This window comes from Vombatus ursinus, unplaced genomic scaffold, assembly GCF_900497805.2.
Source record: "Vombatus ursinus unplaced genomic scaffold, bare-nosed wombat genome assembly UNPS02014798.1, whole genome shotgun sequence".
Classification (NCBI taxonomy): domain Eukaryota; kingdom Metazoa; phylum Chordata; class Mammalia; order Diprotodontia; family Vombatidae; genus Vombatus; species Vombatus ursinus.
In genome coordinates, this window is record NW_020954576.1 from 45847201 (window position 1) to 45863248 (window position 16048).

The 16048-nt window shown below is 47.6% G+C and overlaps 1 protein-coding gene across 5 annotated transcripts; it reads left to right on the forward strand.

Moving 5' to 3' along the window:
- Positions 1-5299: 5299 nt before the first annotated feature.
- LOC114050004 lies at positions 5300-15457 on the forward strand. Of its 5 annotated transcripts, XM_027871511.1 has the most exons (5): positions 6485-6497; positions 7022-7128; positions 7765-7860; positions 9278-9388; positions 15133-15457. In XM_027871511.1, the coding sequence occupies exons 2-5, from the start codon at positions 7069-7071 to the stop codon at positions 15232-15234; spliced, it is 369 nt and encodes a 122-aa protein (XP_027727312.1). In that variant the 5' UTR covers positions 6485-6497; positions 7022-7068; the 3' UTR covers positions 15235-15457. The 5 variants fall into 5 exon arrangements, with proteins under 5 accessions (XP_027727311.1, XP_027727310.1, XP_027727312.1 ...); XM_027871510.1 differs by lacking the exons at positions 6485-6497; positions 7022-7128; positions 9278-9388 and adding an exon at positions 5300-5689; XM_027871509.1 differs by lacking the exons at positions 6485-6497; positions 7022-7128; positions 15133-15457 and adding an exon at positions 5300-5689 and having other exon boundaries at positions 9278-9429.
- The last annotated feature ends 591 nt before the right edge of the window (positions 15458-16048 follow it).

Consider the following 16048-nt stretch of genomic DNA (forward strand, 5'->3'; position numbering starts at 1 on the left):
AGACTGTGGGAACACTGGGTCAAAGAGTATGAATGGTTTAGTCACTTATCTAGCATAATTCCAAATTGTATTCCAGAATAAGTGGGCCAATCCACAGCTCCACAGTTTTTCAGTTAAGCAAAACTAGCTTCCCATAGTCCTACAACATTGACTGTTTTCATCTTTTGTCAGCTTCACCCGTTTTTCTGTGTGAGGTGAAACTCAGAGTTGTTTTAATTTGTATTTCTCTTATTTTTATTTGAAGCATTTTTTCATGTAGTTGTTAAGTTTGTAATTATTTTGAAATTTCTTTTGCTCCTATCTTTTGGTAATCTATTGGGAAATAACATATTCATTTTCTTCTGACCTATTTGATAGATAAATTTTTAGTGGTTCGATTTTTTTTTCTCCTTTCCTTAATCACAAACTTTTCAATGAACTTTTTTTTCCTACTGTTTTATCAGTTGACATGTACCCTTGCTTCAAAGCTACAGGTTAAATGTGCTTTTGAGGTCTAGCCAGGGACCTAGCCTTCATTTGTAACATTGTTTCTTTGGGAAAATATGTCCTAAATTTCAAATAACTGGCTCAGTAAACAACTTTTGGACTACTTGTTTGCAAATTGGGAGAATGCTTATATTTTAGAGGGCTTATGATGGAACACCTACGTGAATTAAATCATAGATCTATTAAAGTGTCAAAGTCAGTCTCTTCTCTTGTCTTCCCAGCTAGAATATAAAGTTTCTTATTGGATAGGCAGGGGCCATGTCTGATATTTCCCATGTATCTTCTGCAAATACTAGGCTTGCATTAGGTCACAATAATAATAATAATAATAATAAATAATTGTTGTTGTTATTCAGTCATGTTTGACTCTTCCTTTTTGTAACCCCATGGACTGTTTCACGCCAATGCTGTCCATGGGATTTTCTTGGCAAAGACACTGGAGTGGTTTGCCATTTCCTTCTCCAGCTCATTTTACAGATGAGGAAACTGAAGCAAAGAGGTTTAAGTGACCTGCCCGGGATCACACAGCTAGTAAGTGTCAGAAACCAGATTTGAACTCAGGCCTGGCACTGTATTCTCTGAGCCACCTAGCTGCCATAATATATGCAGTGCTTTAGTAGTTTAAGTTTTGCAAAACTTAGTAGTTTAAGGTTTGCAAAGTATTTCATATAGGTCACCTCATTTGATCTCATTTCCAGTGTGTTGAGAAATGATTGGTAATTGAGGTATTACCTCATGATATCATGTTTTAGTGGGTAGAGTGTTGGCCTTGGAGTCAGGAAGCCCTACATGTGAAACCCTTTCATATGCTCAACTAGCTGTGTGACTCAGAGCAAGCCATTTTTATCCTCTCTGAGCCTCAGTTTCTTCATCTGTCAAATAAGGGGGTTAGATGATCACTTGATGATCACTGAGGTCCCTTCCATCTCTAAATCTATGAGCCTATGATCCAAGGTTGTTCATTAGATGAGTTTACTAAATACTTATGGCCTCCCTTTTTCCCACAGAAGGTCAAGAGCAGTGATTCTTAACCTGGCCTTCCAAAGAGTTCATGGGTTAATGTCAGGCAGGGCCCATGAATCGGGATAAGAAAAATTGACATTTTTTACTTTCACTAACCGAAATTTAGCATTTTCTTCAGTTGCCTAAAAATACTACTCTGAGAAGGTGTCCACAGACTTCTCCAGACTCCCAGAGAGCCCCGTGACGGCACAGTTAAACCCTCCTCCTCTAGAGCCTGTTGTCTCCCAGTCAAGACTCCCCACTCCTTCAGCCGCACTGGCTTGCCAGCCACCGTTACTTAGCGTTTTGTCCATATTCTCCACCACTGCATTAGCTTTGGGGAAACAGCCTCACCCACCATTTAAAGATTCTTAAGCAAGAAGGCATTGAAGTAGTGATAACTTTGCTTTCCAAATTTGATGGGTACCATAGTTGGAGTTACAATTACACGCAGCCTGCAGTCCAGACCCAGAGTGGGGGGTGGGTGAAAGTTCAGCTAATACCCTTAAAAATATTCCTTGTCTTTCGCCCTTCCAAGTTTTGACCCAGATCAGTCAGAGGCCATTGAGTGCTTGCAATGTCTGAAAAGTTTGTTTAGTTCCCCGGGCCTCTCAATGCAGAGAAGCCGAGAGGAGCCAGTGACCTCATCAACTTGAGCTCCAGCCCAGCCTTTTCAAGTTAGCCTGACCCGGGTCTTACCAGCCCTCCTAGGACGAATATAAGGAGCCAAGTTCCTTCCCCTTCACACTGTGGTTATCGCTACCCCCCTGAAATCAAACAGTGTACACGGCACCCTGTAAAACTGCTTCCTTGTGGGCTTGAGTGTGCTTGCTAAGTAAACATCCTCCTGTGTTTTTGGAACTAAATTCATTTCTGTTTCCTGGTCATCCCATTTGTCGCTGGGTTTTTTTTTTCCTCCCCCCTCTGATGTCAGCTCCAAGCAAAAAAGTGAGATTAATGGAAGAGAAACCCAAATTTGGGAATCGGTACATGACATGAGCATTTTTATCTTACCAAAAATTGCCAGGAGAAAGCAAAAAGGGCATGGGAAAAGCACCGTATGTGTTTGTATCTATTTTTGGTTGGAACCTGTGATCTCCTTGGTATAAGTAACTTCCAGTGTAGAAACTCACTCCATCAAACAAGCAACCAGTATTTATTAAGCATAGTCACTCTGGATAGCAAGACAGAAATGAAAGCATCCTGAGCAGAGCATCAGCTTCTTCAAGGCTGAAGAGACTGAGAGGATAACCCCGGGGGTACCGAGAAGTTAGTGACTTGCTTATGGTAACACTCTCAGAGTCCCAGTTTCCTCATCTGTAAAATGAGGCATCTCAAAGGCCCTTTTTCCAGTTTAAAATAGAAGGCATCAAAGTTATCAGAGGTTGATACTAGTGGTTAGCCCACTAGCCACTCTACTCTCACTGTGCATATTTAGATTAAAAAAAAACCCCCAAAACTAAATTCTTCCATACTGTCATTATAACACCTTGCAAGTCACGGCTCATTTGATAGAGTCTGGGAACCTGATTCAACATCTCTAATAATTTTTCTTTTTGCTAATTTGTAAACGTTCGTGCTTGCTCCTGGCATCGTGAGATGTGCCTGGGTCTGTCTGCCTGCATCTCTTTTTGCCTCTGTGTCTGTAGTTTTCTCTGCTGTATCCTGCCCTGCTCCATCCCCATCTCTTGTGAGCTATTTGCCTTTTCTCTTTCTTGGTCTTTTCCTGTTATTTCCTCCCACCTATGACATACGTATCACTGGCAATAAGGCCGCCACATCCCTGAGGTTGGGAGGGGGGTGATGGCTATAGTATGATAGTTGACCCTTTCTCCCTCCAATGCCCCCTACCCTCATTTTCCAGCCTTTAGTTTTCCCTCCTAAAACAGGAGGCTCCCTGGCAGAGCTAAAAGTCTTTTGTTTATTTGATCCTAGGCTCTTGGATAAATCAGGAATGTCCTGATGTGAACTCAGGCATGTTTTTCTTCCATGGAGGAGGAAGCAAAAACATATGGGATTTAAATGGGCAGGCGACCACTCAGGGGGCACTGGTTTTGCTGCCATCAAGGCCTTACTCACTTTGATAGTCAGATCAGTAGGTGACTCCTTTATTGGCCACCTCTACCCTGGAGCCCAGAAGGTGCTAATTTGGAGCATTTCCCCCCCCACTGAGGACCTGGCACAGAGTACCTGGGCTTCTCTTGGAACCCTGTGGGGCTGAGATTAATTTCCATGTGGTCCTTGTTTCTGCTAGAGTGAGAGTCCCGTGCTCCTCAAACCCCCCCCCCCCCAAAGGATGATTGCTTAGGCCGGAGTAGTTGCCAGGAGAAGATTCTGACTGGAATTGGACGTGGGGTGCATTGGGGGCAACAGCTGGTCTTTCTGTTTCTTTGACTCTCCGATAGCTACAGTATAGGGAAACTCTCCCTTAGGAACAGACCCACTCTCGGTTCCCCCTCCATCTCCTGTTCCAAACACTTTTCCTAATTTCACACAGTATCTCTGAAGCCATTTTGCAATAGTGAGTTAAGCAGAGAGGCCAAGTGTGCTTGTCCGTGATTACTGCGGCCGACTTACTGGTCCATAGGAGATTCTCGTGACTTCAAGTTAGCATTTTGGCCTTCAGGTCAGGAAAATGGCAAACTGTTTAGTTGCCCATCTAGAAAGGGTTCCTTTCATATACCTAGGTGGGGGCCAGAAGGCTAGAAACTATCGCAAGATTGTGGCATTATCCAGGACCGGGTTTGGGACATATTCAGGCAAGCAGGGGTTAAGGTGCTTGATTAAGCATATTAATCAATGTGATGTTCTTTTTTTATTGGGGGTGGGGTGGGGAAAATGTCAGAGGGAAGTCCTGGAGTGGGGAGAGGGGCACTTGGTTTCTGCTAATTTTTTATAGCTGCCGCTCGCTCGTAGAGAGGAGAACCTAACAGAAGCCTAATTCTAACTTGAACCTGCTTGTTGTGCCGCTTTGCTGCCCCTCAGGCCTTCCGGAGAACTTTTCTCAGGAGCATATGACTCAGCAGTTGAATTCCCTGGGGGATGGAGGCCCCTGAAGTCCTCCCAGTTATGGTTGGAGTCCACACCTCTGGAACTTGGCACCTGATCCTGGAAGGACAGAGGGGTGAGTCTTTTTTATTTTGGATTCCTCAGGCTACAATTCAACCTGGCTCTCCGGGTCCCTGGCAGAAGCCCCTATGGTGGGGAGTGAGGGGGTGATCCCAGACACCAGACAGTCAGGTTGGGTTCTCAGTTCTTACCACGCCAGGCCTAACCTAACCCTGAGAAATCCAGAATGGGGTGGAGAGGAACCTGGGATTAGGGAAAAGCCAGCCCCAGACATCACGCCTGACCCCTCCAGAGCAGAAATAGTTAATGTGATGGTGGTCATAGGGTGGTGACTACTTGTGTGTTAGGGACTCCAGAAGATGAGGTGAGATGACATTTGGCTGAGCTCTGGGGACCGTCACTCAGAGTTAAGCAAGGTTCTGCCGAGGGGCCTCAGGGGAAGAGGTGAGCCTGCTGACACTAGGGGGAATCCCCTCAGCATCCAAGGTGGTGGGGTAGTGATGGACCACCCAAAAAGTGTGGCCAAGGAGGCAAAGTGTAGGCCCAACTTTTTTTTTTTGGTCTTGTTTGACCAGCCTTGGCACTGCCCCCCCCCCCCCAGCTCTCCAGGGGAAAGCTGCAATTCTGCTATTGCAACACAGGGAGCAGACTGGAGAATTTAGATCTGCGTCACACAGCTGAGAGAGAGAGGGAGAGGGGGAGAGGGAGAGAGAGAGAGAGAAAGAGAAAGAGAGAGAGAGAGAGAGAGAGAGAGAGAGAGAGAGAGAGCTCCGTCGATAGGTCTGTTAGCAACAGCCCTGCTGCAGCAGAGGGAGAGAGAGAGAGAAACAAGTAATATCAACATTGGGTACTAGGTTCTGCCAACCCACTTGTGAAGCTTCAGAGATGTATTGGGGACATCGCAGCCCATGGGAGCTCAGGCAGAGAAGATGCAAAGGTGGCTTGGGTGGCTCGGGGGGGGGGGGTGGCAGAGGTTGCGATGGTGGCAGGCTTCACCGGGGACAAAATTCTGGAACGTTCTGTCCTGCGACACCATACGGCAGGTTGGATGGAGAGCCGGGACTGCGCAGGAGGCGACAGGCAGTTGTGACGGGCTTCCAGACTTGGTGGTGTGTACCCCTTCTTCCCCCACGTACGTATATTCTGGGATTGGGGGCGATTCTTCTGTGGAGGGGGGTGCTTTCTCTCCCAAAACGTCTTTTCTCTTGCTTTTGGCTGTTTCCCTTTCCCGGAGAGAATTTTTCCACTTTAATTTTCATTCTCCTTAGTGTTAGTCCAAACTGACATGGGTCATGAGGAAGAGAACAGACCTGCCCCCCTGGTGTCCTATCTCCATATAGATCTTTAGCCCAGAAAGAGGTCCCTTTCTTTAGGATGGACGGATGACCCAGGCTGTTTTGGTGTCTGTCTGTCTGTAAGTCAGTAGAGTTGCGATGTAGAAATGTTGGGGGGGGGGGGAGTCAGGGAAAGAAAAGGTAAGGAACAAGTTACTTAGGGGCTCCCTCTCTCAAGGTTTGGCCATGATGGGTATCATTGGGGTTTGGGTGGAGTTGGAAAGTGGGGTGGGACCTGGGTGCCCTGGGTGGGGGCTGAGGCTGTGGAAGGTTTGTCACTGCGTAGTTGGGGGAACAAAGTGGTGAGTGGTGACGCAGTCATGGGTACATCTGAGGGGGGCAGGGGACCGAGGCTCCCCGAGCCTACCAAGCCTGGCTGAGAGGGTTAAGGATGAGCTGAGAAGGGGAAGCCAGCATTTAGAGATTAAATGTCATCCTTCTGGCGTTGCAAAGTTGTTTACCTTGCATTCTCTGTGTCTCCATGTTGGCATCTCTCCAGTTCCCATGTGATGGCCTTCCCTGTACTGCTGCATCATTAACTAAGTGGCAGGGCTGGCCCTTCATTGGCCAGGGGAGGGCTCAGGCTCCAGACACTTCCTCCCATTGGTGAGAAGGGTGATGGCAGGTGAAAAGCTCTTTTGGATTGGCCGAGGACTGGGTATCAAATCTGAATTTCCATTTCACTGGAGAAAGAAAGGGGGGTAGGGTGGTGATGATGGTTGGAGCGTGGAGTGGGGGGGAGCTGAGCAGTTCTGATCTCTAAAAGCTCTTCAGGGGTGTGTGTGCGTGCAACAGTGCCTGGGGGTGCTGTGGGCCGGATGCTTCCGGGCATTCGAGGGACTGACATTTGCTCCATAGGTGTAAGAAGAGCTTGCAGCTGTACAAACTTTTTTTTAAAAAAATTTTTTTTTGGAGGGGGGAGAAGAGTTGATTTTAGGCATGAGGGCGTCAGAAGAGTTGACAGCCTCTGAAAGAAAGCTGCCTGGGCTATTTGATTTCAAAAGAGGGAGTTTCCAGCTGTCACTGGCCGCACCTTGGTGTTGCAGCAAAATAATTCCCAACTCTCCTGGAAATGCGTGGGCAAGGTAGGGCTGCGGCTGCTGACTCCCAGGGCTTCCTGCTACCTCCAGACTGCTCCCCGGGGACCAGAGATTTGCATTGACGTCCAGAGATAGCCATGGTCCAGAGGGGCCAGCGGTGGGCCAGCCTCTGGGCTGAAAGGACTTGCCTTCCTCAGGTCAGTCCTTGGGTGGGTGGGAGGGTAGGAAGAGGAAGGATATGAGTGAGGAATGACCCATGGATGTTAGCCCATGCACTTGCCCACTTGGGTGGGCTTTTTATAAGAGTTGATAGAGGAAAGAGCTTTCTGACCTGTATCTTCCCATCTAAAAGGAGGAGGATTGGGAGAGAGAAACTAGGACAGCAGCTGTTGGCTTTTGGGGGAAGCAGGAGTTGGTAGGGGGGGAGACCTGAAAAAGAAATGTTTATAAGGATCTCCATCCTTCATTTAAATGGAGGGCCCGAGTTTGCCGTAGATATTCAGGTAAGAAATGGGTCCCTGGAGACCAGGTCTCCTCCCTCACCACACCATCCAAGTGTGTCACAAAAGCTCTACCTTCTCATCCACCCTGGCACCGCACTGCACCCCAGTTCTTTGGCTGAGGGCTCATGCCACGCCATGTCTTACGTAACTGTTAAATGCCTCTTCTCATCCTCTGGCATACCCCCTCGGGGTCCAGAAAGCACAGAAGAAGGGTCCTGGCCGAGGGAGAGACTACCAAACTGTGTTGCTGACCAGCCCCCGAGTGGTTGCGCAGTTAGCAACCACCCGACGGACGTGAGGGCAGACTCTGTCTTCCATCTTCGTCACCAGTGGTTTCTTGGGAACATCTGCCCTGGAGATAGAACAGTGCCTCTCAGCTTCCTTCTGTCACTCAGCTCGCTTGGGGAGATCTTTCCAAAGGAAAAGGTATGATGACTAAGAAAGTAAGATTTTTTTTTTTTTTGGATGGGATGGGATGGCCCAAAGTTGTCTGGCCCTCTTTCTTTCCCTTGTCCTTTTCTGTTGTTTGTGTCTGGGTCCCCAGAGTTCTTGAATTGGGATTCTTAACTGTTGCTCCTCTTTGGGGGCTTCCATCGGCCCCTGCCTTGGTGGAGTGGGCTTCTCTGGTCCTGCCGAGCCAATTGCGCAGAACGGGCGGGGGCCGGTGGGGGGAGGGGGAGGAGGTGGAGAGCCCGGAGAGCTGCAGAAACTGCCGCAGAGGATGTAGTGGAGATTGCGGCAGTGATGGAAGGTTCTCGGAGACAGAGCCGGGAAAGTTTTGTTGTGCCCACCCTTACCCAAAAGACCCAGACTTAGAGAAACATGTTTATTGCCCTTGGACCCGGGACCCTGCCTGGGACTTCTAGCTGTGTTGGGTAGGGCCCTCCCAAGACAGAAAGTATTTGGAGGCATAGACTGTAGTAATCCCCTCATCAGAGAAAGTCCTGAAGCAGTTTGGGGTGGGGTTGTGAAGACCTTTGGGGTGAGTGACGTAGCACATAACAGAAGGATCAGCCCTGGGGGCTGGTGTTCCCAGCAGCCCATTCTCCTGTGCCTGGCAGGGATGGTATGTGAATGAGTGTTTGCCGGTTTCCATGATGTTTTTTGTATGTCAAGAATCACTGAATCTTAGATCTAGAAGGGACTTTGAAGGTCACCCCCTCATTTTACAGATGAGGAAATTGAAGCCGAGGGTGGTTGAGTCTCTTCTGTGGTGACGTAGGTAGTAGTAAATACCAGAACCAGGAATCAGACTTGGGTCCTCTGACTCCAAACAGAGCTCTTTCTCTGCTACACCATGTAGACTCCTATGTTATGGCTATGGTTCTGGATAGCTCTTGATTCTTCTCTCTGCATCCTCCCATAATGGAAAATTGGGAGAGTTGTTGGGAGTGAGGAGAAAGAAGCTAGAATAAAAGGGCATCTGTAATACAAGGATCGGTGGGTCGATTCTTCTCATGGGGACCCCCTCCTGAGATCCCCCTTTGTTTGCTACATCATCTCTTTTTTCCATCGTCCCTGAAATTTATTACCCATTGTTTGCTACATCATCTATTTCTTCCATCGTCCCTGAAATTTATCATCCTTTCTCCCCGAAGAGCCTCTAGGGGGCCACCTCTCCCCCTGCACCTTGGTTCACAGCTTTGAGGACTGGCCCCCAGGTGGTCTCTTTTGGTACTGTGGCCGCCCGATGATCCCTTCCCCCACCTTTGCTCCTCCTCCCAAGACTTCTCATGGAGTGGATGAGATCCTGGGTCCTCAGAGCCTATGCCCTGACAGAGTCTATGGGGAGGAGCCCATCAGCAGATTGCGTGTCTGCTAAGACCAGCCTGTCTTAATGCAGAGATGCACGTCACCAGAAGAGCGCTCACCAGGTGATGGTTTGCCGCAGGAAACTGGGGAGATCATCTCCGAAGGGTTGATACCCGTGTCAGTGGAGGGAGACTACCCAGGTGTAAGGACAGCCTCTTGGTAATGTTAAACTAAGGGTGATGATCAAGGGTGGTTCAGTTTCCCCTGAGGCTCTTTCTGCAGAAAGAACAACAATGCCTCAGAATTCTGAGTCTTCACGTGCCCTCTCCTGTTTTCATTTAACCAATATTTATTAAACAACCTGCCATGCGCAAGGCCCTGGGGGAGGGGGCATCGTGCTGCCTTTGACCTTGAGAAGTTTACAGTCTAGTTGGTAAATGATGTAGGGGGATCGGATGGAAGGGGGACCTCTCCTGCTACCCATGAATGCACATCAGCACCTGTTTTGGCACTTTGAGAGCCTCCTGTAACCCCAAGAAGTTCAGGGACTTGTGTGGGATCATACTGCTAGTATGCGTCAGGCAAGACTTGAACTCAGCTCTTCTTGTATCTTTCCACTGGCCACCTTATCTGTAATGTAAGACATGTACACAGATAATTCTACAACTTAGAAAAGGCACACAAAGTACCATGAGATCTAATGAGGGAAGGATTGCTTCTAGAGGTAGATGGTGGGAACTGATCCTATTTGGCAGCTGGGTGGTGCCTCTTCAAATCCAAAAAAGAGGATAGACCTCTTCAAATCCTGCCTCAGACACTGCTGGCTAGGTGGACCCCTGGGCAAGTCGTCGAACATCTCTGTGCCTCAGTTTCCTCATCTGTAAAGCAGGGAGAATAGTAGCATGTACCTCCCAGCGTGATTGAAAGACTCCAGTGAAATGCTAATTGTAAAGCCCATTGCAAACCTGAAAGTGTTCAAAACCTGAATGCTAGCTACCGCTCCTTGACTGGGACATAGAATACAGGAGAAGCAGGAGGGGCAGATGAGGCTGGAAAGGGTGGGTTGGGGGCCTTTTCCTTCCCAACTCAGAGGAAGAACTGTCCCTCCTCCTTTCCACCTGCATTCTTGATGACATGGGTATTGTGCCTTGGGATCAAAAAGCGCTTGACCCACATGGTTTTGTTTGATCCTGCCCTGAGAGGTAGACAGGGCAGAGCATTGTTACTGCTGTCCTGCAGATGAGGAAACCAAGGTTCCAAAAAAGACTGACTAGCTTACCAAGGTCACAGAGCAGGACTTAAATCCAGGTCTTCTGACTCTGAATCCTGTTTTCTTTCCACTGTTTCATGAGGCTGCCCTTTCCCTTCCGAGTCTTCCAGGACTTCACTCCATTCATTATTTCTTTCCTCTCTTACCTCTTCAATCTTTCTGTTCAGTGACTCCTTTCCTGTTTCCTTGGCCTGCATTTTCAGGCTGCCTGTATTCTTAAAAAAAGAAAACAAAAAATTTTCCTTCGACCCTGAAACCTTCTTTTGCTATTGGTCTATCTCTTCCCTTCCTTTTGGTGCCAAGTTTTTAGAAAGATCTGTCCACACTGGCTGGTCCACTTCACCACCCACTCACACCTTAATCCCTCGCAATCTCTATTTTAGCCCTACCACTCTACTTAAAATGCTCTCTCAAAGGTCACCAATGACCCACCAAATCCAATGGCCTTTTTCAGTCCTTATCCTACTTAAGCTTTCCATGACATCTGATGCTTTGCCAGCCCCTCCCTCCTGAAATGCTCTCCTCCTTTGGCTAACGTGGCACTGTCATCTCTTGGTTCTCCTCCTACCTCTTTGATCCCAACCACTCTGCCTGCTGCAGTGACATCTCTTCCTTCTCCCAACCCTCTTAATCTAGGTATTATTTCCTAAGGTTCTGTCTTTATCTCTCTTCTCTTCCATCACTACACTCTCCCCCTCAGACCATCTGTCTCCCTTAGATTCACCACAAACACTTCCATAAAGATAACTCTCAAATCTTTATCTCCAACCCTGGCATTTTATGGCTATTCTTCCAAAATCCATTTATCTTTTGGTAACTATCTGCCGGAGACATATAGCAAGATGTAATGGATAGAGAGTCATGAAGACCTAGACTCAGGTCCTTCCAGACCGTATGACCCTGGAAAAGTCAGTGCCCTAAGCAACTTTCTAAAACAGACTATAAATGGTCGAGAAAGTGCTGCCCTGCATTTGTAGAGGAAGTTTCCTCGTAAGATATTCCTTATACCAGTGTAATCAAAGGTGGTGTTTAAAAAAAAAAAAAATAGATAGCCGGTGGACCTCTCCACTTGGGAGTCCCACTGCTACCACAGATTCAACACAGCCAAAATTGAACTGGTCATCTCTCTCCTCCCCTACTCGTACATCAGATTTTCTTATTCCCACTAATGGCCCCGTTGGCCTTCTGGTTACCTAGGCTTGAAATCTCGTCGTCCCTCCTCAAGCTTCTTTACCTCTATGTACAGTCAATGACCAAGTTTTTTTCTAGTCTCTCTTCATAATATCTTATCCCTTCCTATACCCGCCATGTATTTTAGGATCATAGGTTTAGTATAAAAAGAGACCTTCCAGGCCATCCAGTCCAGCCCCCCTCTTTTTACAGATGGAGAAAGTGAGGCCCAGAGAGCAGCCTGTAAGTGTGGAAGGAGTTAGGTAATCTAAAAGGCAGAAGTTAAGACTCTACCCTGCTCAGACATTTATAACAGTTCCTGATTACTTGCAAGATCAAGTCTAAGGCATTCTAGTTTCTCTGGTTCCAGTTCTCTTTCCAGCCTTGGTTCTTATTGGTTCCCCCTAAATATATCTGACAGCATAGTCCTCAGGGTATGAGACTCTAGGCCCGCAAGAGTCAGCTTTTTGTTTGTTTGTTTGTGTTTGTTTTTGTTTTTAGGCAATTTGGGGTTAAGTGACTTGCCCAGGGTCACACAGCTATAAGTGTCAAGTGTTTGGTCTGAGGCCAGATTTGAACTCAGGTCCTCCTGACTTCAAGGCCGGTGCTCTATCCACTGCACCACTAGATGCCTCTGTAGAGAATTTTGGTGAAAGAAAATAGTTCCATCAATTATTGTTGGCACTTTAGTTTTAAGAGTACTTTGCATGTGTTGTTTCACTTGATCCTCATGACACCCTTTTTATAGATGAGGAAATTGAGGCTCAGAGATCTTAAGTGACTTGTCCATAGTTGAGCAGTTAGTAAGTGTTTGAGACAGGATTCAGAGCCAGGTCTCTTGACTGCCATGTTGCCTCTCACTTCCGTGTTGCCTGATTTCATCTAGTAGACCTTTGGGGGCCAGGAAATGGCGTTCCGCAAGCATTCTTGGTAGAAACAGAGGAGATGAGAGCTTGTGTGTGGTACTCAGTCCTGCTGATGGGGAAAAAAAATTCTGAGAGGGGACCCACTTACCTTGAACCCCTTTGAAGTTGAAGGCACATGCTCCAAGCCTGTCCCATGTGTCTTTATCACCAGGTGTAGTGGAAAGAGCATTACATACAGTCTGAAGACCAGCATTTGAGTCCGGATACTCCAGTACTAACTGCCTCAGTTTCCTTACATGTAAAATGGTCATAGGCCTATTGGTGCTACTTGTCTCACAGCCCCTGAGGCACTATATTACATGCGTGCTTGGGTTTCTACGTCAGGTGGCTAAAGCAGCATTAGGGTACAAAGGCAAGGCGGGGGTTCACAAAGGCAGGGCATAGAGAATTAGGGAGAGTTAGTCAGTTCTGTAAAAGTCCCATTGGGAGCCAAATTAGTTTTCCCTCTAAAATCTCCCCTCCCAAAGTGTCAATAATGACTGTCTGGTTCCTGAAGACATTGAGCCCTGTGGATGGAGAGAGTCCAGGGCTCCTCCCTTTCATTTCTGGGGCTTCAGGAGCAGAGATTGACAAACAGCTGTTGGTAATTGTGGGAAAGGAGAGAGGCGCACTGGTGATGGATGCTGGGTTTTTGTTTTTTTTTTATCCCCCTTGGAAGATGACTCATTATGTCATGAGCCCTGAGAGGGAGCTTTCAGCCTTATGTCTGATGCTCCGTCAACGTGAAAATTAGCTTGTCTGGGGTCAGACTGAAGAAGGGGCTGGACCTAGAGTCTCAGGGTCAGACAGCACAATAGCCCAGTGTATACCTCAGAGGAGAAAATGCCAGCCCTTGGGGCTTAGAAGTGAAACCTGCCAAGCAGTGTTTTTTCCCCTAGATCTTCACATTCCCTCCCCCAAATGTCAGGAGTGTTCCTTGGGCTAGAAATCCTCTGAGGAATTTTCCTGTGGCCCTGTTGGCCAGTCCTTGAGCAGGGGGCATCTTGCAGACATCTGTCTTGGGCAGTGGGCCTTTCTGGGAGTCATCCATGTCACCTTCTGTCAGGGTCGGGGTGGAGCAAAGCAGCAGCTGGGGAGGCACACCAGTGTCCCTGTATCCATCTATGTTTCATTGAGGCACTGAGATGTGGCCTCTGAGTATGTCAGGGCTTGAGTCACTGGCTTCTGTTGGAGGGGAAACCAGGGCTAGGCTAATGGTCGCTTTACTGGTTAAAACCAGTCTTGGGCTCCCATTTTCCTTCTTTGTCCAAATTTGGAGCAAGATTCCACTCGGTCATTCCTCTGCTACTTCTCTCATGATGTAAAGGGTTCTCAACAGGCTGTTTTTTTTTTCTTCTGCATATTGTCAATAAATATTTATCTGTTAAGCACCTACTATGTGCCAGGCACTGTGTTAGGCGCTTCAGCCATAGGATTCTAGCTCTTTCTAGAGCTGGCTGTGCTGGACAGAATTTTGTTTCTAGTTCCTTTTATCCATCAGCCCAGTCATCCCAAGGGTATGGGAGAGGATGGGTAGCCCACTGCCCCTGAACCCTGGCCAAACCATTACCCAGGCAGCTGGGGCCCTCTGTTTTCTCCATTGCTTCCCGGAGTATTGGATAAGGGTGGTTCATTTGTGGCATGAGCAAGCATCTTCTGCTTGGGGACTGAGGAAAAGAACCAGATCAGGCTTTATTTAGCTTGGTAGCACCCATCTTTCTCTGTCCCCCTTCCACACACACTGTTTTTGCCATGCCCTGAAAGTGAAAGTTAGAATCAGGTCTCTTGCCTCCTTGCCCCGTGGAGCATCCAGAAGGTTCATTCAAAGTTTCGTCTAGAATTTGGAGAGGATATATATGTGCAGAGCATAAACTTTGAAATCTGACCAAGATGGCATTCACTGCAGGAAACCAGGGACAATTCAGTTTAGCTCAACAAGCTATGTGCGAGGTACAGTGCTAGGCACCAAGGGTATAGGGTCAAGAGCGAATGGTTCCTGTCCTCAAGGAGTTCACAAGTCATGGCCCAGGAGGGACTGGGTTGGTCTCTTTTGGCTTTAACAGCAACAGCAACAACATCCACTGGATCCTTTCCTGTTTCTTCCCTGTCCTTCAAAGCAAGCCTCCATGGCGTGCATACTAGCCCCCAGATGTTGTGGGGGGCTTTTTAAACACAGCAGGAGCCATCAGGGAGACTCTTTGATTTGCTGGATTGGGACACCTTTAGCAGAGCTGAATATACTTTCTGATCTTTGTTGAGGATTCCCCTGATCATTCCCTCTCTACAAAGTATTTACCAGGGGTGCTTTCAATCCTGTTGCTCAGGTCTGTGTAGCATGATACGAGCATCTTTGCATTTCAGAAGGCTCTGCAGTCCGACTGACCAGTTCTTATCAAGAGAAAGAAATGGGCCCCCTCAAATGTAGACCTGCTTCAGATGGCGTAGTAGGAACCAATCACAGAGCAGCTAAGGCTGTGAGAATTCTGGTTCCAGTACCACCGCTCTGCCCTTAGTTATAGGTCCTCACTTGGATCGTGAACGGTCAGTCCGGGGTCAACTGCACAAACCCGAGCTCACTTCTCTCCCTTCCCCTCCTTGCAGGGATGCAGGATTCATTCATCTCAGAAGATCCAGAACCTCCCCACCTCCATGATGGATACCAGTCCGCACAAGCATTGCTGGAGAAGCTTGCTGGTGAGGTGAAGCCGTCATGGCCCAGGAGGGACTGGGTTGGTCTCTTTTGGCTTTAACAGCAACACCAACAATTATAACTAGCATTTGTGTAGTGCTTTAATGTTTACGATGCATTTTACACACGTTATCTCGTTTGATTTCATTAGAGGAGATATCCTGCAGGCCTTCTGTGGTTTTGACTTGTCTGCGGTCCGTGTGTTTGCCAGATTCTTTTAGGCCTTCAGAAATACACCTTCATCACTCTTTCATCCTTTCCTGCCTGTGTGTGGGCTAGATTTGCTATCGTGCTGTCGTAGGTTTAAATACATGGAAGAAGGCTTGACCTTTGATCCTCAGTCCATTCCTTCAGCTTTCAGAAGCTTCTTACTTTTTCTTGCTACTCTTGCTGTAAGAGTAGATGCCCATTACCCACCTTGGGGGAGAGGGGTCAGGACACATTGTTTTCCACCATGGTCTCGAAGATCCTGTCTATCCTTACTGTCTTCGGGTCTGGGACTGTGAAAGAGTTTGTCTGTTAATCCAGGCTAATGCCCCAAATATGGCTTCTTGCCAAGTTCTAGTATCATGCTATAGTCTTGCTGGGAACCTTCCATGTATATGTGGCCTGATGTTAAGTTGCTGTTATCTAATGTGGCTGTCCCTCTCTCCATCCCGAGGTGGACCCTCACAGGTGATATTATCAGTAAACTGGTAACTAAGAGGGAATTGCAGCCTTTATCTTGGTTGGATTATGTGGCTAAGAGACCTCGTGTCTTCTTTCACATAACCTCCCTTACGGCAGATGCTGATGTAGTGGAATCATGGTTCCCCTTGGGAGCGAATG

Bases quoted from the DNA above. Each gene is read 5' to 3' on its own strand.
- LOC114050004 (XM_027871507.1), top strand. From the start codon at position 7,372: ATGTTTATAAGGATCTCCATCCTTCATTTAAATGGAGGGCCCGAGTTT. The intron at 7,861-9,277 runs GTATGATGACTA...GTCTTAATGCAG, and splicing joins AGATCTTTCCAAAGGAAAAG to AGATGCACGTCACCAGAAGA. The intron at 9,389-15,132 runs GTAAGGACAGCC...CCCTCCTTGCAG, and splicing joins TGGAGGGAGACTACCCAGGT to GGATGCAGGATTCATTCATC.